The 27,259-nt window shown below is 39.4% G+C and overlaps 1 protein-coding gene across 7 annotated transcripts in view; it reads right to left on the minus strand.

Annotated features, from left to right (window-relative positions):
- Positions 1–27,259, minus strand: part of TENM1 (teneurin transmembrane protein 1) — an 829,870-nt gene that overhangs the window by 94,391 nt on the left and 708,220 nt on the right. For 6 of the 7 annotated variants that reach the window (XM_042028501.1, XM_042028513.1, XM_042028533.1 and 3 more), the window contains 4 exons: positions 25,454–25,654; positions 6,024–6,209; positions 4,931–4,954; positions 2,511–2,657 (listed from right to left, as the gene is read on the minus strand). In XM_042028501.1, coding sequence (XP_041884435.1) covers positions 2,511–2,657; positions 4,931–4,954; positions 6,024–6,209; positions 25,454–25,654 — 558 coding nt within the window. The remainder of the gene's footprint in view (positions 1–2,510; positions 2,658–4,930; positions 4,955–6,023; positions 6,210–25,453; positions 25,655–27,259) is intronic. The other variant, XM_042028542.1, reaches the window with a different exon arrangement.

A 27,259-nucleotide genomic window follows, 5' to 3' on the forward strand; every position in this document is an offset into this window, starting at 1 on the left:
CCTAAGAGCTTAGGAAGTTACCACCTGTCAGCTGTGTTTCTTTAACTCAACTGAGTGCAAACTCTTAACTCACCTCAGCTACAGGTGAAAATGCTAATAACTTCCATCCTGATGAACCTCCAGCTGTGTAGCTTGATAGATGGAAACTTGCTATGTCACCATAATATTCTCACAGTCTAAGGCTCAACCTCCCAGCAAACAGGACTTAAGAGGTAATGTCACACCTGCTTCCCAATTCCTGATTTTCCTGTTGTGTTGGTATACAAACACTGAAACACACAGCTTCTGATTTCATATTCATCTTACACTGGTATAACTCCAATGACTTTAGGGGAATTTTTCTAATTTATACTTATGCCAAATCAGGTCCTATGAACTTCATATATATATATATATACATAAAGGGAAGTGGTTATAATATGTAGATATAATTTTCTTTTCTTACACAAAATTGATTGTGAAGAAAACTTAATTACATTTAGCCCATGTGTAGCAGTCAGACTAATTAAATATTTCTCTCTGCACTTATCTCTCATTTTAATGTCAACAGAGCTGTCCTAGACCATGTTATGCTGCCGTTAAGAAGGAAAAAGAAAATTGCTTTTAAAACCTGCAGTGAAAGGATGTTAAGTGTCTGCCTTAAACTGACAAATTCAAGGAGATTTAGAGTTAAAACTGCCAACTCTTCCAATAACTCTCTGTTATTGCAGAATATAAAGCGCCCAAAATCACAATACAGGGCAGTTTACACAGAGCCGGTTCATAGAGTGCATCAGAAAATGCTTTCCATACATTACAGGCTAAACAGGGTTTGAGTGGGCAGATTTAAGAGTGCAGGCAGGTGAGTCAGTGGCTCAGACAGCAGGGGAGGGCACCAACAGATGGGAGAGCACAGGAGGCAGGGATGCCAGCTGTGGGACCTTGTGTGACAGGGACACACACTAGTGTAGGAGAGCACAGACAGTGGGCAGAGACATGGTTGTTGGACCTCTTGGAAATAAGGTGGAAAAGGAAGGATATGAGAGGAATAAGGCAATTTTGAATAGGGTTCAGAAACGAGGAAATCTTTGCCAAAGGACAGCAGGGTCTTAGAGCCCACAGGATACAGAATCAGAAGGTCTCAAAATATATCTGTAAATGAGGAATCATCACTGAGTCAGAATGTTTCTATTGAGGTCCCACAGTGAGCTCAGTTCTTGGATCTATATCAAGCTTAATTTATCAATGACCTAGAAGAAAACAGACAATCATCATAGTAAAGTTTGTCCCTACAGCTGAGTATAAGATCTCACCCAGGACACTGACATGGTCTTTAGGTGTGACACAATAAGATAATGTGTATTTCAATACACCTCAGTGTACAATCTAAGGAAAAGTATTTAACTGTGCTTGGGGCTGATCATAAAATCATAGAACCATTTGGGTTGGAAGGGACCTTAAAGATCACCTTGTTCCAAACCCCTGCTGTGGGGAGGGATGTCTTCCACTAGACCAGGTTTCTCAAAGCCTCATTCCAACCTGGCCTTGAATCCACTCTCTGAATGAGAAAGCTGCACAGCTCTGAGAATGGGACAAGCACATGGTAAGGGCTTTTAGCAAGTGGAGGAGAGAAAAGCAATAGTCCTTGACTGTTCAGTAAATGAGTATTCCTAAAACAGATAGGAAAAATAATTAACTCTGAGAGCAACCAGTGAGGAATATTGTGGCTTCTCTCCCACTGGCAAGTTTGAAATAGAGTCTGGATGTTTTTTCTTAAAAAACAAGCTCCAACTAGAGTATTAGAGTATTGGAAAGGAAGCAGAGACCAGCTTATGAAAGAACTATGTTTTTCCCCAGCATACCTAAAACTTACACAACCTCAGAATGAAATCAAGACCACAGAAGAGGAGGAAATGATTATTTCAGTACAGGGCTCAGTTTATGGTACTTTCAAAAATCTCTTCTGCCTACTTTCTACACTAGTTTCCTAAACAGTCCTTCAAAAGTAGGTCCAGATAAATGCAAGAACTGTGGTGTGTCTCAGTAGAAATATTAAGTGAAAGACTTATGTTAAAAAAGCAACTGTAAATGTGCACTTAATGCTTGCAAATATATTAATAATAATAGAAGACTAACTGGATGCATTTTGGCAGGCACAGAGGTTTTTTTCATTTGGATATCTCTTGGCTGTTTTTTCTAAAAGACTGACAGAATTATGAGGAAGAGTGGAAAGGCGATAGAGGAATTTATTTATTACACTTTTGTTTTGTTTTGCTTTTCATGAGGAAAAAAAACAAGTACTGGGATGGTAGATATGGCTACAGATACTTTCTGCCTTCAGTAGCATCCAGCACAAGGATCTGTTCCCACACTGTGCTGCTTCAGATGAAGTCCGTGGAACAACTGTCTTGAGCAAACAGACAAATACTGACATTTTGTGATAAAAAGGAAAGCATACACCAAAACTATGGATTTAAATGGCAATCAAGGATGTGACAGATAAACAGAGACACATGAATTATGTATCATACCTCCATCATTGTCCAGGTTATCTGCACACACCATTTCCATGACAACGTTACATCCCGAGCCACTCCAGCCCACTTGACAAACACAGTGCCACCCATTCTGATCAAGAGTGCACCTCCCATTTCCATAACAGAGACCTGGGCAACCATCTAAAATAGAAAGTGCAAAAAAAAAAGCCTTCATGAAAGGATATTTTCCCTTATTTTGTAGTTGCAATTATTCATTAACATTCCTACTTCCAGCATTATATTTGCTGCCTTCAAATGATGATAGCTTGCAAGCCACTTACATTTCTGGACGAATATGGAAAACTCCCCAACTTGGTTCTTCCCTTTGCTTGCCCAAAAGTAGTTTCTCAGTGAAGAATGAGGATTTTTTTTAGTGTTTAATATTTTGTGCACAGGAAAAAAGTGAGTAAAGTCATGCTATAAAGTTCTAAAGTCATGTCCATCTCTTTCTCTACTGAAAAATAAACTGTAGTTCACTAACAGTATCATACACATAATCAAGATTTATATCAAAGTTACACATGGAAAATATTGTCTAAATGACAAACTAGCAGCTGTGGACATAATCCTACACATTGCAGGGAGTGAAAGTGACCTTTTTATTCTGTTCATAAATACTCATCTGACTGAGAAAAAGCCAATTTGATTTATGTCACAACACAACTCTTTCCACAGAAGACAACTGAGGGAGCACTGCCTTCCTGTTCCACTTTCTCCTGTTATAACTGATTCCAACAGGACAAACACATGCCCTTTGGTGGTGCTGATTCTAGATCAAAACTGGACCAAGGACTGTAGCATCCTCTTGATTATACACTTGCAACTCTGAATCAACTTTGGAAATTCACGTCTAGATTTCTTGCCTGTAAGAGTGAGAGAGGAATGGTCTCTTGGATGTGTACACTCATGTCCATCTGCTTGCATAGTGCAGTGCCAGCTCAGACATTTGTCAGATCCTCACCATGTCACACATGCAGCCAAAGGACAATGGATAAAGCAACGGCAATTGGCAATACGTTTGACAGAGTGAGTGGCATCACTTCTAAAATGGCTCTTTTTGCCAGCATAGACATACAGGGTCTGAAAGCCCTTGCTCCTGATATTGATCATCAACACACAGGTGTTATCAGAGAGAGGGTTTTTTTGAGGAAGGAAAAAGACTCAGTGCCTGACAGCCCAAATGGACTTTGGAGGAGCCAGTCAGAGAGTCTGGTCCGTCAGGCTGTGATTCACAGCCCCACATGCAGCACATTTCCTGGGAACTTTACATGAGACATGTGACCTCCCTCCTTCTCACCCTTGGCAGTTTATCAATCACATCTGCAAACAGAGCGATCAGAGAGTCTGACCCTCTTGCTCAGAAAAACTGGAGATGGATCGCACCATTTTCTCACACAGAGTTATGGAAGATGCTACTCCGAAACAACATGAACTTGGCAACCACCAAATATACTATAAAAGCCTCTTTCAGGGAGTTGGGGGAAAGGGCAGGATGTGAGAGCTCTTTTGGGTAATGTGGATGTTTTTCCACTTTCAATCACTGTCCTGCTGAGTTAATTAATTTCTTGTACATGATTATATTTTGCTACTGTGTGTGGTTATCCTCTAAGTCTATAAATGCAATAAAATGAATGCCTAAATGCTTTTATTATTATCTAATTCCAAAGAAATGAAACAAGAAACAGAAAATAAGCACTCAGGTCTTTCTGAACTAATGGTTGGTTTGGTATTTCTGTGAGCAGCATTTCTGGAAGGGGCTCTGCATCACTGCTCTGCTCAGTATGGCCCAGGCAGAGGGACTGCTGTCACACTGGGGGAAGGTTCTTGCACTGACACGAATGAGCAGGACCTGCGGCAAGGCATGGGAATCAAATGAACAGCACCAGACACAAAGCAACATCAAATTTAACTCTTGTATCAAATGATTTGAAGAGAACTAGATCACATCTGGCACAGACAGCTCTAGAAAACAAGAGTACTTCTCTATCAAAAGAAACTTACTTCAAGCATAAATGACAAAAACAATTATTTTTTGTTCTCATGGGAGACAGTATCAACACAAGCTTTTTAGCAAGTCCTCAGCTCTGGCACTACTTTGGATGGTAAACAAGAGCAAAGAATGGATTTGCCTAACACAGCACATCAGATGGCCCTGCAAAATATGCTTACATTGCTACAACTTTGCAAATGAGTTGAGCACATTACTTATTAAAACCTGCATTTTGTGCTGTAAATCTCTGTCTCCATGTGTGCATATATATCTATATATATATGTCCATAAACAAATGTGCCATCTATTCTGGGAACTTAGCAGTCCAGAAGCTCAAACAAAATGGGTAACAGAAAACACTCAATTCCCAATACTTTTGTATATTTTCATTACTTTTTTTGGAAAGCTGTTATGAAAAACTTACCTTGGACAGCATCTAAGTAGTGAGCTTAAAAAAAAAAAAAAAGAACAAAACTGAGATGGATCAAACTTCTGTACCAAATGAAAATACATTTGCTTATGGCTTGACACCTGTGGGCTAGATATAAAATGTCTCCCTCTTCCTGCAGGCAGATCTATTCCTGCTGCTGTGACCAGAACATTGTATTTGTGATCGTTCTCCATTTGATGACAAGTGTGCAGGGGCCACACCTGGCACTGCCTACAATGTGAACGGCAGGTCTATTTATCTTTTTAAGTATTTTGGTCCTTCTCTGGATTTGCTCTAAACAACCTTCAGAAAATTAGGCTGTTCCTCCATCAGAAACCTAATTCTTGATTTAGCAAATCTAATTTAGTAAATTCTAGAGCCAGGGAATGAATTATCTTAAAACGGTCAAGATAAAGACGATACATTCTAGATTTTCTTTCAAGAAACAAATGTGAGACCTTACACTGCTCATCTTTGAAAATTAGATATCACTTTGGGACATTTTAGGGAGAAACACTCTTGGACTTCGCAAAAAAAAAAAAAAGTTGAATTGCATAAAAGATCTAACTATTACATTTGTATAGTAGACTAATGATTCTAAAAAGATCTGACAGCTTTACCTTATTAAGAATATTGTTAAAAGTCAGCTCTAAAAAAATACCATTAGCAATAAGTAAAATATGTAAAGGCAAGAGACTTAATGCAAGAATTATGTAAGCTAAATAATAGCTTTTCCCCCAAACACCTTCTATTTTTTAAACATTTTTTTCTTTCCTGCCTTCAAAGTTCACATATGAACACATCCCAAAGATATGTTAGGACTGAGATATCTCTCCTTTTTGTGTGTTTTTGTTGGGTTTTTTTTTGAATCAATTAATGTATGTTATTTCCTCTATACAGAAAGTTGTGCCAAGTTGCTATTTTGTGGGACAAACGGGGTGCAGGGGCACATTTTTTATACCTGTCTGGATTCCGAGTCTCTGTTTTTCCAAACAGATTTCAATCAGAATGATGGCTGTGGCAGATCTGTGTAGGACTGGTGTAAGATTTTATGTATTTCATTTCTTGAGGCACAAAACCCCCTTACCAATGGTGCAGTGGTCCCCTTCCCATCCGGGGCTGCACTCACACTTCCCGTCCTTGCACTGCCCGTGCTCGGCACAGTGGGAGTGGCAGGTCCGTTCTTCACAGGTGGGTCCCACCCAGCCCTCTTCACACTGGCATATCCCTCTGGAGCAGACACCGTGGCTGCCACAGTCCAGGGTACACAGCTCTGCACATGAAAACAAAAGTACACCATGTGGAACAGCACTTTCATACTGCAAATAGACTTTGCATCAAGACTAATTCACTTCTGTATGACTATCACTCATCAGTTGGATCAAATATGGGATTTTATCACTCAGTACAGACCTTATAAAATCTGGCTGCCTCCTTCTTTAGCAGCTATTGGTCAGATCATTTATTTGTTTGGGGTGGGGCTGCAAATGATGGCTTTGCAGAGGGTAGATTAATAGGTCTAAACCAGACAAACAACGACATGAAAAGTCTGTATCTTTTGACTGATTTCTTCTGAGACTCAATTCTAAAATCTCTTACAAACTCAAATATTGTGAGCTGAATTAAAGGATAGAGTGGCATATAAAATACATATAAGCAAACCAATCTTTTAGATATTCAAATGTAGTGATGACAAAATGGCCTTCACTTGCAGTACAGAGAGACACCAGAAAGGTAACAGGGAGTAAGAGACGAGGCAAGCACCTCACTCTGACAGCAATATAAACATTACATGACCTACGGGCCATTCAGATCCCCCTAGTTCTAAAATGGCTTTCAAGGATTCAGACTTTTTTTTTCCTTCCTGACCTTCATGAGTCAACTGCTAAGAAACCACAAAAGCTGTTTCAAGTAATTCATTGCCCTTGGAAGAATTTCTCTCCCTGGGCACTGTAGAACAGCCCTGATCATGAAGTGGTATGAAAGTCCTGAATAGTTTCAATACATCACCATATGCCAATTGCAATTCTACTTCCATGTTTACTAAAGTTGTTCTGTGAAAAGAATGCTTTCATTATAGAAAGGTTCCATGTAGTTTGAATTTATTTAGAATAATTATTGTAAAGAGACAGAATTTGCTTGTTATCCTGCAATTAACCTGCTACAGAAATGTCTCCTCCTTCTTCCTCTCAGAAAGCAGCTGATAGCACTTAAGTATAAGCCAAACACTCATGTCTGCTCTGATTTCAAATGTCAGTGCTACATATTTAGTTGTGGCAAGAATTTTGCCTTGACAGATTTTAAACAATGATAATTTAGATCTTGGAACTATTGTATATAAACATCCTTAAAAGCATCTGTAGTGACAAACGCTGTCACTTACATACCAAGAAGAGTTTTTCAAGTTTAAATTGAAATCTTATCTTCCAATCATTTAACACAAAGAAAAAAGCATCACAGAACTGGAACAGCACAGTGACATCAAAGACATGCTGGGCTCTGTCTTGAGTGAGAGTTTAGCCCTTGTTTTTGGTAATCGCCAGGGTGACAGCACAGAGCACAATCAAAAGGATGGGTGAGTGACAAATGGCAAGAGCATTGTCAAACTCAAATTCAGAAGCAGAAGGCATGGTAAAGAACATCACACAAAATTCAGTAAAAGCAACTGCAAAGTACTGTCCTTAGGAAGTCAAAATCAGCTACATAAAAAATAATTAAATTTACTGTTTGGACAGGGAGTTGTGTTATACTGGAGTACAGGATATAAATAATTATCTGATGATATAATTCTACAATATTCCTGAAAAAGAATATGTAAGACAAGAATAGAAACTGCTCTGTTACATTCAAATGAAAAACTGTGCTGAGTCTGGGGCATTATACCTTAGAAAGCCTTGATTGCTGCCTGCTGATCATGTATTAATCAGCTTCATGCCTTGGACTGCCTGCCTGTAGGTACTGGAAAGGATTTCTTCCCCCTTGCTGCATAGTTTGTCTTGGCTCTTTTGTTTTGTTACTTGTTTGTTCCTTGGAAACCTGGGAGTTCGCTTGGAGGTCTATAGGAGAACTTGCTTTCTTACTCCATTGGTACAGAAGCTGTCCAAACACTTGCTCCTATGATCAGGAAGTAAACTGATCCCACCAGATCACAAAAGAATCACCCCCAAGCAGACTGGAAGAGGATCACTGATATTATTTGAACCTATCTTTCCAGCTTGGGGCATTGGCCTACCCCGAGAATTAAATCTAACAAATTACCTGCTACTTTAAGAATTTAGGCTGCTAGAGGGATGCGTTTGATCTCCCCTGATCTCCCTCTAGCTCATTATAGTTATTGCTTTTGATATTTTACTTCAAGTGGCAAAGATTGTTAAGAGGATATTAAGAAATATTGTGTAGTTTACAATATACTGAGCTAAGTGGAACTGATGGTCTTTTTGACCCTCTGGATTGACATTCTACTACACAGATCTTTGCAGTTGTGGTACTGGCTTAGTTCAACTGATTCTGAAACTTCAGGGAAGATTATAGGCATTGGAATACAGAAGTGGCACTGGCTGAAGTGGGGAAACAAAGCAATACATAGAGCTTCTGACCCTGTCAGCAGCTCTAGCAGCTACTACCACTTCTCTGTCTGTAAACAGACTGAAGAACCAGCTGTGGAAAACCTTGAACACATTCCCACACATGGCATGCATGGCTGCATCCCCCGTCTGTCTACCCCGCAGAATCTCATCATGACAAACTCATCTTCCAAACAAACAAAAGAAATAACAGCATGGAGCTGAAGGCAATGTAGGCACATTCCTACCACAGGGACATGGCTAGATCTTGCACATGTTCCCATTTTAAAACCACAAAATTAAACAGACCTTAAAATGTTAGAAAGTTTTCCACTGTTTTCCCAACACATGGAATAAAATACTTAAACACAACTTAAGATCCTAATTTTTAATGGAGATACTAGATTACCTATCTCATCCTAGGTCGGTCCATATCATCTTCACACATCCTTATGTTCTATGTTCTATGTTCTCCTTTTTGTTCTATTTTCCCTACATAAGATCATACTTGAAATGAACTTACCTAGGTCTTGCCTTTCCTTCTAATAATGATTTTTTTCCCCAAAATATTGAATCTAAATGTTCTTTAATGAAAACCAAACCCAATTTTGTTTGCACCAGATGTAATGAAATGAGCTTTCTTACTTTGAACCAGACACTTTCCTCAGCTACCCTAGTTGACCTGCAGTTCAGCCAACTCACACTTTATCATCACTGAGGCAACCTTGAGACTTACATTCTTTTTGGTGATTTCGTAAGGCTTCAGAAATGCTGTTTACCATGATAATGTATTCTTCTGCCATGCAAATCCAAGATTCTCCACAGACTTCTCATGCAAAGCAAGGGAAATCAAGCCCAACATCATCCTATTAATGCTATGGTAGAACATGCAGCTTTAATCCACAGCTAATTCAAACAACTAAGATCAAAAAAAGGATTATCAGTTCAGGTTGTCCTGTTTTTAAATGCAAAACTATTTCTTAACTCCTCCTGCAAATAAACAAGCCCAAAAACCTCTGTGTAGTGGGGAGCCACATTAGCATTTGCATTTGTATCGAGGGTTTCCGCTGCAGACGGGACAAAATGAGATACTCCAGTGAGTGCTCAGGGACCAACTGCAATGGGAAATTCTACAGTAACTTTAAATAGGTAAATAGTTTCTAATAAAGCTGATGTGACAGCAATTCAGACAGAAGTGAAGTTTGACAGCAAGTCAGACATGATGCAACTGTTCAGCTCACTGGGAGATCTTCCTCCTTCCAAAGCAGTTGGTCCTACAGGACATAGCACTACAAAATACAGCAGAGCCAGCAGTGGGGAAGGGCTTTGAGCTGTGGGTCAGTGCAGCAGTTGAAACAGCCAAAAATGTCTTCTCTGATTGAAACAGCTATTCCACTCCTCCTCCTCTCCATCCATCTCCTGGCTCTGTGATTCCTGCCTAGTGCTTAGCACGTGGAAATGGTGAGATGATTCAGATCATGGAACTGTCAGAAAATTACTCAGTTTATTTTCCTGGGTTAATACCTGACAGCTAGCTGAGCTATATCAGCCCAAAGAGAGATCAAAGCGGCAATATAGGCAGGACAAGGGAGGAGATGCAAATCCCAGCCTGGAAGAGACTGTCCTGCTGAGGAGCCACAAGCTGTGCCGTCACTGACTGCAAAGGACAAGAGCAAAGAGGCGACTTCTGTAAGGTAACAAGGGAGGCAGGTGACATGAGGTACAGTTTGGATTAGTTGACTCAGGGATATTACATCACAAGCCTTTACTTGTGCTGTTCCATTAACTGCTATTCATTCTTACGATGTACAGTGCCATGCTCACAATTCCTTAAGTTCCTTGACCATGCTGGTGTTTAGGCTTGTAGACTTACATAAACCCATCTCTTCTTTCCCATTCCTCTTTGTCATAGTTTAGTGGGATATACACCTGCCTGCCTGAGCTCTAAGGCAGACCTCGTGCTGGGTTGCAGGCTGGTCTGTGGCTAAGAGACCCACTCCTCAGGACATGTAAATTTTCATGGTTCCCAGGAAACCAACTGAGTCACCCAAATTCACAGTAATTCATGGCCCTGCATCAATTTTTGTACCTGTACACTTCAAAATCCAAACAAGGTTATCTAAATGTATGTCTGGAAAGTTAATTTTGTTTTTGAAACAAGCCCAGCCGTGCAGAGTCACTGCGAGCATCATGCTGGCAGAGTGCCGGGAGCTGGCCTCAGCCGACCCCTCAGCAGCTTCCCTCAGACTTTCATCAATACAGTTTGCATCAAATCTAAAATTCAGAGTCCTCAGACTTACACCAATTAATAAAGAAGAGACTTTAAAAAGGTTTAACTCAGTCTAGAATTTTTACTGACATGTTCTTAATTCTGAATGTTCATTAATTTCTTGGAAAAAGGCAAATGTGAGCTGCGAACCATTATTTGTACATATTCTTGAGAAAGAGACAAATAGTTGATCATTCCTGAGCTAATCTAAAAAGCATTAAAAATTCACTCCACACTCTTCATTTTAATTACCTAAGTCAACAATGAGTTCTTTCAAATGTGTTTTATAATAAGTTCCTACTTATGTGTTATGAAAAGGGAAATTAAAGCTAAATATTTTATAATTTATAATGATAAGGGAAGATTTTAGTGTTAATTCAATATATGTCAGAAATAACTCCTAGAAAATCATGCTAAGAATACAAAACTATATGTAAACAAAAGTGGCCACATACTATGAAACACTCACTGTACTTTTGTTCAGTAGTGAGTCTTGTTCTACAGATAGTCTAAACTTTCAGTATTAATAATTTTGCTATCAATTTTTTAATAAGTAGCTTTCCATAAAGATTAGAAATTAATCTACCCAGACTTCCACCCAATAAGCTTAACTGCTAGAGGCAGCAAAAAAATCACCTATCTAGACCTAATAAAGAGTGTTTTTTTCAATTTAAATATACATCGCATTTAATAAGTTTGCATGATAATTTCAACAATGTTCCTGAGCTCTTAAAATTACCTTCCTGCTGTGTCCTGGAGACAACTCTGTTCTAGCATTCATTTTCAGCAACTGAATTTATTAATACAATTTTTTATACCACAAAGAAGTTCAAAAATGTAAAGTTTTAGGAGTTTCAAAAGCACTTGAGCTTTTTTTTTTCCTGTAAAACCCAATGGAAATTTGTTCCCCTTAAAGAAGGTTACCTAGGAGTGCACTGCAGAGGTTTCATGCAGACATCAAGTTTTACATATCTGTACTAGAAGAGATGTTATTTTTATGGTACAGCTTATCTTATTTTCCCAATTTACATAAACTTCTTTGGCAATCTGGATGTTAACCGCATCTGATCTTGGCTTTTCCAACAGTGTCACAGTAGTTAGTTAGGTGTGTAATTTTTGACATTCTTAGCCAACCACAGCTATGCCAATAAACTGTCCCTGGAAGTGTTCAAGGCCAGGTGGGATGGGGCTTGGAGAATCGTGGTCTTGTGGAAGATGCCCCTGCCCATGGCAGGGGAGTTGGAATTGGATGATCTTTAAGATTCCTTCTAACCCAAACCATTCTGTGATCTATGATTAAGCAAGGGACAGCTTTTTTAGGGACAACACAGCAATACTATGTGGGTTACACCAGTGTTCAGTGGCACCTGCTCTTCAAGCTTGAGATGGAAGTCAAAGGGATTTGCAAATGTCTTCAAAACATCAATGCTGACGTCCTTCTCTGTCAGCTGCCAGGTTTTGTGAACGTGTTCCCTTTGGAAAACTGAAATCAGCTTCCTGTGTGGAGAGGCAGCAGTGGTGCATTGCCCATCTCCTCCTTATCCTTCACACCACCGAGGAACACATGATGGGAACTTGCCACAGAACTTAATGTGAAATTTAGTACAATCAGAAATAAATCACTATGATAGATCATCACCCAATGACTGATCTATTTTAACATAAATTAATAGAGAATAGAGCTGCAAAGGACTTCACAGGATCATCTATTATTGTTTCAAATTAAATCATACCCGGCATCCCCTAAAAACTCCCAGCAACAGAGAACCTATGACAGGACTATACTATGACAGGCAATTCATACTACTATGAGACTGTCTTCACAGACAAATATTCTCTCAATCTAAATTCTTCTTGCTGCAACACTCCTTATCCTTCTCTTCATGCATTGCATGCTAATATCTGACACTGAAATATAATAAAGGTCACCTCACAATACCACAACAACATGTTATAGTTGGGTGAATGAATTCAAAGCAACTCTTTCTGCAAAACTATTGCATTGAATTTATTCTCATATATCTCTCTAAAATAATTTTCACAGTCATTTCCAAAGATTTTGTCCTTGCCCAAAGTGGGACGTGGTGGCCCACCCAAAAAAAGACTCAAAGAGTGAGATTCATCTCACCGGAATTGAAACATTTGTCTGAAATACTTTTCTATTACAGTCTGTTATCAGACTAGAATGCTTAAATTTATTCAGCTATTGATATTTATCCTTTCTGGTACTGTCATGAAGCAAGACTGTAGCACACACATAAAGCTATGTTAAGCCAAAGAAGAATTATTTGGAAAAAAAAATTAAGGAGAAAACAAGTCCCTCTCTAAATTGCATCTGCCCTCATTTCTGGCTCTGAATTGTTGAGGTGCCTTCCCCCCGCCGTGTAGCCCTGGGAGAGGGGCCCTGAGGGCACAGACACGGGGTTTCCCTGTCCCTGCTCAGCCTCGTTCCCATTGGTTGGTTTGTGTTCCCCTGCGCGGGCAGAAGGACCCTTGGTCCCGTGACTGTAACAGTTCCTCGGCAGAGCCCCGGCCACGCGGCTGGAGAAATAAACATCTCTGAAACATCTAGCAAGAATCAGCCTATATATATTTCTTTTCCACGGCCTCCTTGTTTGATACATCATGTTACAGAATCCCCACTGTAACACTGAATGATGTTAGAGAGGTTCATAACATATTCCAACTATTTACAGTTTTCCATGCATTACACAAACATGGACATGCCTTAGCCCCTTTAAATACCACTCTTTTTATGTGTCTCCTTGATATATTCTAATACTTAAATTCATATTAAGTACCCCCTTTCCCTCATGATTACATGACTAATAACCTGTTTGTATTTTCTCTTCAGTAGATCCATGGTTTTGCTATGAAATGAATTACTGATTCCAGAAAATAAGCTTTTGTATGGTCTCATTAGCATTTAAAAACCAGCACAGCTGAAATCTAACTGACTGAAGGACTGGTCCAGGCACTCTTCATGTTTTGCCCAGCATTATCTGAGATGATGTTCACCTGGGGGCAAAAAGGCACTTCAGGAGATTGGGTCTTCCTCAGAGAGACAAGAGTTGCAGAAAAGAACTACTGAACAGTCAGTAACTTCAAAAAATAAATGGGGGGGAATCTAAACTTCACACATTTGACTATTATTTGGGATAATTCAGACACAATTATTGCACAACAATCAACTACATCTACCAAAGGCAAAACTTCCCCAAAATTTCTTCATTCCCCAAACATTACTTCATTTTAAACTTTCCTACTGTAAGGTCTATGTAGAAAACCTTTCTGATGTCTTGCCTCACAGATACCTAACTACCTTTCTTACCTTCTTACCACTGGCCACAACATAATAAAATAAACCCACTGGAACTAAAATGCTGTATCCTCACTGTTTGTTACTCAGAATGTTTCACTATCCATACAGTGGTGGTTTTAATTGCTTTTTGGGAATAATCCTACCATCATCTCATTGAACCTATTCTTGATGCATTAGGTACTCTATAAATAACTCTTCTGGCCTCCAGTAGGAAGGTTGCCATTAGCACTACTGTGTATCACAAAATATATGAATGCAATTGCATTTAAAAAGCCCTGTAAGGTAGTTTCTGATAATGCTACACCTACGTACAAATATATTTTCTAAACTGGAAGCCTCAATTTGCTGGAAAATTTATTAGTGTAGAAAAGTAATCAGTGGACAGACAGAAAGGTCTAGAGGGCAAATGCAACAGAGGCTGGGGAAAAGACAGAGCAACTTTTTCCCCTTCTGAGATCTTTTATCACACTTTTTTCACCCAGCTTTATTTTTCATCTGATGAAGATTTTCTTCCTGATCCAAATCCAATTTATATATATATATATATATATATAAAACCTCACTCTATATTGATTTTGCTGTGGTTCAAAATGGTATTTTTACAGTACAAAAATTTAATCAATACAGCCTGAAGAAGCAGGACTGGTAATGGTAAACATACTAACAGGTATTTCATTTCAGGCAGCCAAAGCACTGAAAATTGATACCACTGAAAAGGATTCCTCATTTACCACTGGGAACATCTCTGTTTACCCAGCCATAGCACTGGTGTAAAGGAGAATACAATTATGCTGGGCTTGCCACACAAGAGAACCTCTCTCTTTCTTAGAGGTGATACAGGTTGGCAGGTTGGACAAGGCCAGTGTGGGCAACGTTTAAAATAAACAAGCACAAGTGTAACCTAACAGCAAGGAAGATTAGACTGACACAAGGGCAAGGGGAACCACACAGAAATCTGACCAGGACATTTTTTAAATACCATTGCCCAAGTAAATGTGGAGTTTCCTTGTCAAATTTGGTCTTGTTTTATAATTTGCTTTCACCGTTTCATTTCAAGTTGTACTTGTAGCAGAGCAGTGAGATGTCAGTCATCACTCGAGACTTATACTCTGACTAACAAGATCTGAAATCCTCCACAACACCTCGAGAACCACAAAAAGAAGTGCTGTGCAAAGTCTACCTTGCTCGATATTTTGTTTGATCAGGAGACTGGTATGAAAACAGTCCAGAACGATCTGTCATGAGCTGTAATGAGTGAGATGAAAGCAATGCCTTTGTCCTGACTCACAGAGGGGAAAATGCAATTCACAGTTCCTCGGGCTGAAAAGCCAGCTGTGCAGGAAAAATGGGAAACCTGTTGAGCAAGTGACAGACCACAAGAATCGGGAAGGCATGAGGCCTGTGATAACGATAAGAAACAGGGAGAACAACTTTGTGGGGAAAAAGGAAATAGGCAAAGAGATGGCTCAGTAGGTACATTCAATAAAGCTGTCTCACAGGTACAGCCTGAACTAATACACAATCAAAAGAAAATAAAGATTTTGAGACACCTATTTTCAGCAAAACTTCACCAGATTGTCGGAGGGGATCAGGATATGTCTTTATATAAGCACTAAATCTTCTGTGGTACACAGAACAACTATTGTTAACAGTGACTCGGGCTCTGCTCAGAATATAAAGCTTTCCACAATTATTTAATTACTAAATTTGATTAGTAATACCCAGTAAAGAAGTAATGATTTATTTAAGCATTATTTGCAGCAAGTAGGCATCATCTTTAATTCACTGGCTTACAGGATGACCTTTGGATATGGGTACACTCATAAAAATTGTGTTGGTCTGTGCCCTGAATGTTAGATGTATTTTCTGACTTCAGTAATGAAGATATATTTTACTTATCCTATTTTAAAAGAGCTCAAAATGCTGAAAAGGAGGGCACTGGCACTACTTCTCAATGTATTACAGGAACATATATTCGGATTCATCTGTGTAAAAGCACTGGCAGACCACAGGTGACAGAAATGCCATTGTTGCCCAAATCAGACACAGAGCTGGCACTCGGAAGGAAAGGGGATAATGATTTGCAGAATGTACATCTACACACTGGGACTGAATGCTTTTAAAAGAATGTACTTCTATTTTTATCTTTTTTTTCCCCTGAAGAGCCAGTCTACATGGACAGATGGAAATCTGTTAAGCCTGGAGAAGAAAAGCTTCAGGGTGACCTAATTGTGGCCTCCTAGTACCTAAAGTGAGCCTGCAAGGAAGAGGGAGAGGAACAGTGGACATGGGCATGTAGTGATAGGACACAGGGAAGTGGCTTTAAACTGAAAGAGGGTAGGTTTAGATCAGGTATTAGGAAGAAATTCTTAACGCTGAGGGTGGTGAGTCACAGACACAGGTTGCCCAGAGAAGCTTTGGGTGCCTCACCCCTGAAGTTCAAGGCCAGGTTGGATGGGGCTCTGAGCAATGTGGTCTAGTGGAAGGTGTCCCTGTCCACAGCAGAGAAGTTGAAGGGTGCCTTTAAACCCAGGTCATTCTATGATTCAATGAAACAATGAATCAACTAAAATAAAGCTTTGGTCTCTGTGATACCAACAACCAATCTGTATTACAGGAAAAACTACTGTGAGAAATCAAAAGTCATTACCAGCTTCTAAGTAACATCTCGGGTTCACAGCCAAAAGCAAAAGAAGATGAAGAAGCTGGCCTTGCTTCCTCCCGTTTTAGCACAAATAAACAGTTCCTTGGACAAACTCAGCAGTGAGGCACAACAAGCTCTTGCACAAAACCAGGGAGTGCGGCCTCAATCAGCACAAGCTCCACAGCGCTCAGCATCTGCCGACGAACACTGTGTCCATTCACAGGAGCAAACGTCCCTGTGCTCACAGCTGAGCCTGTGCAGGTGAGTGCAGAGACACAAAGCAGCTCCCAGTAAATAAACCGTAACTTCCTCTGTGTCAGCAGCACAAACAGAAATAGCAGCATGCATCTGGCAGCTGCTGCTCTGTCTGGCTGCTGCCAAACCAAAGGTGCAGCTCATGACTTGCATTTTTTCTGCAGAGCCTGGTACCAGCTCCTCAAAGATGGCAGAGGCACCACCAGGCTGGCCACCCTTCTTCAGGGCATTTTTGAATGCAGCATATGGGGGACCAGAGCAGGAGATGAACAATCACATGCCACGTGAACAATCAGCTCTCTGTACTCTGTCAGAAAATGACTTTGGATCCCAAGGTGATAGACACTATTTTAAAAATCTGTTTATAAAATAGCCAAGGCTTCCTGGACTGAAGAGTGACATACCTGAATGTACACTGTAGCTACAACAAACAAGGAGTTTTTTCTCCATCGCCATTAAAATATTCTTGGATAATTATTATAAATTTATAAAATTTATTTGAAACATATTATTCACAAAAACTTTTAAGCAAATGTCCTTATGGAGGGTAGAGACTGGGAAATCCTTACGTGTCTACATATATTACCCTTGCAACAATATACACAACCAAAACCCTTAGAAATGCAGTATAGTGCGAAGTTCTCATGGTTTGACTTTTACCAATAGCAATTGCCTATTTTCAGAGGAAGTTAAAATTCACAGACTCTGCTGCATAAATATGTTGAAATGATAGCTATTTTTGTACAACACTTACCATGACAACAAAAAACATTATAAATATCTGCTTTTTAGGGATTGGTGCAGCACATTTTGCACAACAGATGTTCTGAAATTCACTGAAGGACAAAACCTCTAGTTGTTCTAGGGCTCTTTTGTACCCTTGCTCTAGCAATTCCCATTTGTGCTCTTCCAGCTGTGAGAAAACAGAAGCTCACTCTAACACAAGAACACTCCTTTAAAAGATGGTGGTATGGATAATTTGTGAGAGTTACATCTTTGGATTTGTCTTAGTAAATTAAAAGTGGAAGATTTTCTATGTCATTCCTGTTCTGTTGTTCATCTAGGCTGCTTTTCCCCCTCCACTGCAGCATCCACCAGCAGAACATTCTCACAGCTTCTCTACTTCAGAGTCCTCTTTTACAAAGGGTTCTTGTGGAGTACAAGCCTTCCATAGTCAGAATTTCCATCTTGACATTTTCTTGAACACAGAATGCTCATGAAAGACCTTTCCATCCCATATCCTGTCAGTTGTTTTAGTATGGTTCTTAATCACTGTTCAGTAGATTGACTCCTGTGTAGGCCATGAGGTTGAGATGTAAAAGAGGGATGCAGCCACAAATTTAGACCCTCAAACCCTTCGCTTAGCTTACCTAATTCAAAGGTCCTTGAACCACTTTGGCACCTGAGTTGCTACTAAAATCCCACTTATTGGCCAGGTTTTGCTACTGGATAATGACAGCAGCTTTACGTTAAGAGCTCTGGTTTTGCAATCTGCAGGACTTCACATGGTGTTGCCCAAGGATCCTAAGGAGTATCACTCTCCTGGGGCTGGCCTAGCACAAAGCACAGTGAGGGAGACATTCCTGGACAGGATGGACTCCCTGTAGAGGCACAATGCCATGCAGACAGAGAGGAAAGGCTCCATCAGCTTCCCAGAATGGAGGGTAAACAGAACCATATTGCCATCACGAGAGCAATTTGGGTATCTTGCTCCTGGGTAAGACAAGAGTTGCTGAGATTGAAGCATCCAAAACTGGGTCTGTGGATTCCATCCTGTGGAAAAAGTAGTACCTTGCTGTGGATTAGACTAGGATTTACAAAAGCTGACTTAACTAAATTGCATTTACATTGGAATGAGGAATATTTCCAATTATTGCTGAATGAGGTGCAGACAGCAATAGATTAAGAATCTTAATTTTCAGGAAGAAAAAGGAAAGGAAAGGGCCATTATTTTTGGCATATCTGCAAAATAAGCAGCAATCAGTTGAAAAACACCCCATGTTTCCTCATTGTATATCTCATACCCTTGACTTATCCTATTTCTTAAATCGATAATTACTACATCAGGTATTTTTGGTTCCCTGTAGATGGATTTAAACATGTAGGATAATTAATTTTTATTGGAGAGCTTCTTCACTGCCTTAAATTTCTCATGTTTTAAATTCTGCAGCAAAACACATTAAGTGTTCCAACCTTTAACTAGTATGTTTTTAATAGAGACCTTGCTCACCAGATACATTTTTGCAAACTCTTGCAACTCTGCAAGAGATACAAATCAAACTAGTCATGGGTCGTTTTTTTCTTTTCGATGAAATATACAGTAGTAGGGAAGTGTCTTTCTACAATGTCAGACAACGTACAGCAGGGGAACTTCAATCATCCTTTCAATTAGCGGAGCAGTAATAGGCAAAGCTCCTCACAAATTAGAGAAAGAGGACAGTTAGATGAAATTGAGCAAGTCCATAGTTTCTTAAGAACAAAACAGTGAAGGATGTTTCTAGTATAATTAAAAAGTTCTTGAGATTCGTCTAAAATAGGGAGCAGAGTAGGAGCACCAACGTGGAACTGAGCAGTCTGTAGAAAATGCACGAAATTACATCACATACTGAGGAAATTTCAAGGCTTTTTTCACTACTGCAAGCTCTTTGTAGTGAATATCCTTGTCCTTGGTGAATGAGAGTGACTGACATCCATACACTGCAATTCCCTAAACCTGAAGAGTTTCTGATTACGACGAAATGGGTTCACCTAATTATTTTTTCAAGTTGCAGTTTTTGATGTTTAATTTTGAAACCTATTTGAGATGTCTTGAACTATATTAATATCCTGTATTATGCCTTCATTTCTTTTTGAAGCACTTTACTGTAAAAAATGCAGACTTCTAATGATTTTTAAATTACTTCACTCTGCACATATCAATTTACAACAATTACAACATTTTGCATTTTTCAAAGCACTTTAGTTTTAAAGAGGTTTTTTGCTTCACAAGATATCGAAGGAAGAGGCTGCTGATCCATTTTTACCCTTTGTAAAATTACCACCAATCTTGCTAGGAGAGCTTAACCAAAAATAGATATGCTAAATATATACCATCTCCATATAATCATTTTAGGATGAATGTTTTTGTGACTAAGAACTGCCAGTATTCTTTTCCCAATCATAATTAGGTTGCTTCAGTGATATAAATGGATTCAGTGGAATTATGACAATGTCCTGGAGTAAGGGGACAGAAACTGGCCTACTTTGACTGAATAGAGTCTAAAGAAATGAATGCAGGACAGGATGTCAGAAGCATCAGCTCTGTCACAGATTTCTCAGTCTACAATATTTTAGGCACAGTGCTACAATTAATTAGTGACTCAGGGCTGGATTCTCACCTGAAGCACATAGGGACTGCTCTGGTGGTATCACTGCAGTTACACTAATTTATGCAAGGCTCTGCCCCCCTGCACAACTCTGTCATCCATTTTCTCTTGATATTTCTCTCCCTTAATCTCAGGGCTCCATGTTAAAGGTGTCAATCTGAGAATAGAAGATGAGCTTTTTTGTTCAGTTTGTTGATGCTGCACCTTCCATTAGCCAGACCTTCCCTTCTACCTGACAGGAGCAGTCAGTACTGACGAGTTAGATTTTTTCTTTCTGAAAAGCACTCCCTAGATGCCTCAGAGGGAGATGACTCATTAACATCAAGGCATTTTGGGTGACAGCCTATAAATAAAGCAACAAAGATCCATAGACGCTAAGTAGAAAGTCGAATATACTGAAGTCCTGATGACATTAAAATAGTGTAATATCAGTCTTCCATCCTACTGAGTGCGTCATGTACGGGTAAATCACAGCCGTACTGCACAGGTCAGCTGGTATGTATGGTGAAGGTCTGACTGATAATGGATTTTCACATACTATCATAACAGGGTTCAGCATGGTGTAAAGATGCTGAGACTCTGCAATACTCCAAGGATGACCTTTGTCAGTACAGGTGGTTTTCACAAAACATATTATATAATCAGTCTCACTTGGAACTTGAAATTTCTGTTCTCCACATCTCGTAGAGGCAGGGGAAGATGAAACGAGAAACTGAAAACTCAATCTCTTGTGCATTTCTCTTGGGCACATCCACTGTCAAATGGCTACATTGGTAATGGCTAAATGTCTTTGAGCACTTTTGTGTGACTTGCCAAAGGAAGACCAAACTAGGAAAAAACTAAAATTAAAGTGATAAACAAGATAGCAATGAATTAATTCCAAAACAGAAGATGCACATTTGTATTGTGAGCATTATCATGGATTTTTAATTTTCAGTGCTTTGTATCAGAGAAGCATTTGGTTTTTTCACAGGCTAATTATTAGAGATGAAATCACATTTTCTTTTTTTTAGCATGAGCTAAAGCCACTTCAGTGCTGGAAGACGACCTGTTTACTGTATGGTTAGTGTGACTGTTGGGAACATCTTCGACAATGTAGAACTGTAGCAGTGCTGGTGCTGTTTCTTTTTGTCTTGGAAACACTTTGAGAATCAAAATGGTGAAAGACAGCTCTTCCCAGAGTTGTCTGTGGATCTCTGCCTGAGATCAGCTTAGTTTGACCCTGATGCCTGTGCCTCCCTTCAGGCAAAATGGACATAATTCCCCTCATTCCTTGCACAGTCCAAAGAATATGGCAGAAAGCAGGACAGATGACTGTTCAAGGGACAGCAATTAAAACAACCAAAGAAATAAAGTTCCTGTAGAAGAAGATGTTGGACCTCTGTGTATTTCAACATGGACTACACCACAGGTAAAGGCAGCAAGCAACATCTGCCCAGGCCAGCAGGAATGGAAGAATCAACTGTATTATTTGAATAATGACCGCAGTCTTGGAATCCTTGCAACTGGAATTGTAACAGCTATGTCCCAGTACAGCACTTGAAAGAACTCTGATGGAATAACTCTATGTGGCTTCTCTACAAATTTCTGACACTGGTGTAATTTTGAAGCAGTGAAAGCCATATCTTGTTATTAACCTTCAGCATTCAGGCCAGTTGGCAAATTGGCACAACATGCTATTCCACCACCCTCATGGTAAATACATGTCAGTTTATAATCATATAGAACAGTTAGAACACTTGGATCTTGTCCATATAATAAACCAAAGACAGACAGAAGGTACTTTAAAAATTTCTTCTCCTGATCACATATGGCTGTAGAAAAGACACAACAATGTTGTTTTGATTGGTGTAGCTAAAAATCTGCCAGTATTTCCAGGGTGAAATTCGGCTGATGCTGCCTAAAGAAGGCAGAAGAATCAGAAGCATATTATCTGTATGTTTGTAGTTAGCTGATAGGAAGAGCCTTTACAAAGATGCTCATAAGCAGCAAGGCAAAGCTTAAATGAAAACCATGTCATCTCTGGGAGAGGTACATTGAAATCTGAGCTAACAAAGGAAAATGACTTTTCATGGAAGTTCAATATTGCAGGGTAGAAAGAGGCCAAATATATCTGAAACAGATATCCAGCTAAGGATATTGAAAGGATGGATTGCAACAGAGCCGAACAAAAAGCCAGCCTAAGTTGTGTCCTACAAGTAGTATAGGATTAGCAATACTAAGTGTCTGAACAACTTTCAAGTCATATTGAGCTGCTTTTGTTGAGAACCAATTTAAACACAATGAAAACATATCCTGACAGCTGCTTTGGAGTTCTGCAAGAGGATTTTCTGGTTCTCAAGGGATGGCAATTGTCCAACAATAACTTTGGATGTAGGAGTATCTGGAGGTGGTGCAATGAAATTGGTTTATGCCAGTCCACAGGTCAGAGCAGAGATTAGGCTGGACATTGGAAAGGACTACAAGTAATTTGCCAGTCTTTCACCTCACAGAAAGAAACATGATTGCAAGACTTTGCACCTATCAAACTAGGTGGAAGGTGTACTTTTTAGCAGAGAGGGCCAGACATAATTGAAACAATTTATCTAGGAAATGGTAGACTACCCTTAATTTTCAGTCTCTGTGTGAAGCCTGAATTTCAAAACACTCAACAGAAATTGAGTATCAAGCAAAAACTGAAGGATAATAGTTATTTTTTGGTAATGTTTTACAGAAAATCAAACAGCATGAACAACATGGTCTTTTCCACCCTCAAAAAAAATCCATGAATGATTCCAGAGCTCAGGCTAGGCCTCCAAACATTGGCAATTCTTAAGGATATGCATGGGTCACACAGTCACCTTTCATCTCTCTTCCTCCAACCATTCTGATTCTTGTCTTTCCCCAGTCTGCCACTTGTAAAATGGAAGTTTATATTGTTTGAAGGGCTAGAGATGGGCAGGTAGGAGAAAGTATTATAGAGGTCAACCCTCTTCGGGTTGGGCCACACTGTATCTGGAACAATATATTCAAAAACATTCCAGAACCTTTGCTATTTCTCCCTTTTAAAGTCTGCCAAGATACACTAACTTCTATTTTAAAACCCCCATAAAATTTAATATAATGTATCCCTGTATTTTGAAAGTATTTGGAATTTTCTGGGGAACACAGAAATCCTCAGGACAAGAGCCTATATTCTTCAAGGTGCTACAGAAAGGCGAATTTTCACAGCACTGAGAATGTGGTACAGAGATGGCAAAAAGCAAGGGTCTGAGGCAGGCTGAGAGACTGCTGGTCTCTCAGTTACAAAGCTGTGCTGTTGTCTGACTCCAGATGAGCAGTCTGAGCTTCACCCATTTCATCCTCGTCATTGCACAGAACCTCATGACTTTCTCCATTCACATGTGACAGCTCATTTATTGTGACCTTGTTACTCCTCTTATGTTTCCTTACTTATTCATTTGATGTTTTCCTTGCTCACTAAATAAAGCTTTATTTTCAACATGCACAGCAATCACTGATCCTAGGAAGAACATCTCAGGCACAAATGAACATCTATACTTCAGCCTAACACTTGGTATATTGCCAAGACCATCCTGAATCTAGTCTAACACCAAAGAAGAAACATATATTTAAAAGGAGACGTCCGAAGCATCTAGCTATGATGCCTGTTGGTAGCTGTAAAAGCATCCTTTGATAACTCAGAAGACCGTAGGGATGGAGAGGTATTTTCTCTACTGATGGAGGTAAAGAGGTTTCCTTCCAAAAGTGTTCAAAACAGCTTTGGAGGTTATTTATTAGGTTTTTGGTTCCTTATCTAACTGGCCCATGCAGCTGACACAACAGACCCATCTGAGACTGACACTGCTTTTTGAGCTACAATAACATTGTATTAAAACAGAATTAGTTTGCAATATTTTGTTGACTAAAAAATTAGTACATAGCTAACACCTCTCCTAATTATTTGCTTCATTAATGGAAATACAATGTAATACTAAGCTTCAGAGAATATTTTTAATATATAACAAAATACAAGATAAAAATGAGAGCAACTAGGCTTCTGCTGAAACCCAATACGAAGTCAATTCTTATCAAAGCAGGTGCCATATCTGACAGTGTCAGACTAAAATTGCATGCATTAATTTTGGAGTGTGGAATGAATGCAAGGTCTTTGTAACAAACACTGAAAACTATTAGCAGGTCAATATTTTGTTGCTTAAAAATTCATCATGTAGAGGGACATTTTATAAGTCCCTACTTAAAGATTATAACCACACACTTTAGAAATCTGAGCAGAAATTTATACTGTTCCAAGTGCTCTTCTGAATGATGATTTCTAAGAAAAACTGGTGACTTGGACCACTGGCTGTATTCCACAGTATTCAGCAAATCTGTCACTTGCATCTATTCTCTACTGGGATGTGCTACTTATCATCTGAGATTCTGGCTTTGTGAGCTCTATAGGGGAAAAAAATAGTAGTACATACATTGGTAATGACATGCTCCATTACAGAGCAAAATGTGCAGAGTGCATTCATTTCAAGAAAACGAAATGTAAATGTACAAAGCACATAGGAAATCCATTTCAACTCTTAATCAAATTTAGTGGGATCAAACCTTGATGGTCCTCCAAGGAAGAAGAGAGTTTTTAACCCAGCATGAAAGAATGATGGTCTTTTTTGTTTAAAGATTTTTTTGACAGAGCTTTCTTACTTATCAGTCATTGCATTTGTATTTTTTTGTTTTTTAATGTATCTTCCCAACTCTCTCAGAACTGTGGATTCCCTGATTGCATGAGCCTGACAGGTGCTCAGCAGCTCATGTGAGAGTCGTACTTGCCTCCAGTGCATGCCAGGAGGCATCTGCCCTCTTGAAGGACCACTGTTCTCACCGTCGTGCCACCAGGCAGAAACGTCCTTGTCACAGAGAAAATGCATTCCTTATCCTTGGCAACTGAAAGCCAGTTGCTGACAAGCCCATAAAGTGCCATGCTACAGTACCCCTGGTTCATCCCTATCTTGTTTTTAAAATTCCTATTAGCACAGTAACAGCAATCATTTTCTTTCATGACTCCAGCAGAAAACACAGGCAATGCTGATAAAGTCAAGCCTCTATCATACCTGTTGAACAGTCTGAACCTGTCCACTGTGGCTCACAGCTGCAGAGTCCCGTGTCCAGGAGGAAGGTGCCGTGCCCTGAGCACTGCTCCTGGCACACGGGCAGCGCAGTCTCACAGTTGACCCCGCCCCAGCCCGTGGAGCAGTGACATTCCCCTTGGACACACACACCATGGCCAGAGCACATTGGATCCAGGCAGTCCTCTGGAAAGCAGGGAATATACAACTTAGAGCATAAAACTTGCACCTTTACAGTTATTTACTAGTGAAATACAACAGGCATTCAGATTAATTCAATGATTTTTTTGTGCAGATACCCAACTGAAACAATGTTAACAAACCAAAGGGAAAAACAGTCCGTTAACATCTGCGCAAAAGGATAAATCAAAAACAAGAAAAAAAGCAAGCATATAGACTTAGAGGCCACATGAACATCTTGTCATAGATTTTGTCTTATTTTTAAAACACAGATTCCCAGGACAGATTTATTGGTCTAAGCTGGTGAAGTCTGCGCTTGAGTAGCATGGCTGGGAAAGAGCTGGAGCAATTAAGAGTTACTTCTGTAATTGTGCTTTGTATTTCCATTTGGGTATTTGTGCACTGTGTTTTATTTACATCTGGGAAAAGAAAGATTTATTCTCTCACCTTCCTGTGAAAAGCTATCTCTATAGCTGAAAATCTGCTACAAAAAAAAAAGGTTATCCACTAAGACTGAGTAGTGAACCTCTAACTCAATGCTTGCTGTAAAAAAACATGTCATACACATAAAAAATATGTGCTGGGCAATTGCAGGTAATGAACAGCTTCATAAAAGTCATAATGTACCGATGAACAATTTGCAAACAAAGAACTAAATTTGTTCTCAATTTGGATTAAACTATTCCTAGTGAAAAATTCAGGAGCTCTGTAGAAGAATTTAAATTGGCTGGTCAGTGCTGTATGAGCAGCATATTCTTTCACAAAGCCTCAGCACTGCTTTAACAAGACAGGTTTTAAGCAGGAAGCTTTCTCTGGAGGCTGCAGGAAGACTGCAGAGCTGAAGGATCCGTGGGGTCTGAGCATGGGAAACAATTAGCCAGAAGCCCATCCATGTTATATCATGCTTCAGACTGATGTTTAAGAGGCACTGTGAAAGTTCTGCTATGTATTTCTCAAGTACCAGCACAAGTACTGGTTTAATAATTAAATTGTAAACTTAACAAACAGTATCCTGTGCTACGTGAATGAAGAGATGTTTTCTGCTTCAGGAAGGGAAGGCTAAATACTTCAGACATAGAGATTAATGGCCTCCAATTTACAGGACCTTTCAACCTAAAAATAAAGAAGTAAAGCTTTATCTTTTGAACTGCTATGCCACCAATTCAACATCTTATTTCAGGATTTATTTTGTATCCTTTTCAGGCTTCCAGGCTTGTGGACAGCACAGTTTAATTCTGAGAGAGGGAATCAGTGTTTCTGGACAATGCACATCTTGCTAAGCATACGACAAAAATACACAGCAATTTTCTCTCATCCTGAGACAGCTCTTTATTTTGCTGATATTTTAAAATTAATCGGGTGACTCCATTTCAGGAATGATAATCCGGCAGGACAAATTCAAAGGACCCCTACAGCAATGAATACATGCAGTTACTGGTGCTCCCTGCATAGTACATCTGTTGCTATGTCTGTTAACAGCAGTGCTATAAGACTAAATCATGTTTACATACAATAAAATAATCTTAATTCTTGAAAGAATTCCCTAACTACTGCACAAGTTATGTTTTACAATATAAATGGAACAATCATGTCAAGGACACACTGTTATGA

The sequence above is a fragment of the Corvus kubaryi genome, unplaced genomic scaffold, assembly GCF_017639235.1.
Source record: "Corvus kubaryi isolate FWS band 111438036 unplaced genomic scaffold, C.kubaryi_AGA036_p1.0 130, whole genome shotgun sequence".
In the NCBI taxonomy this organism is placed as follows: Eukaryota; Metazoa; Chordata; class Aves; order Passeriformes; family Corvidae; genus Corvus; species Corvus kubaryi.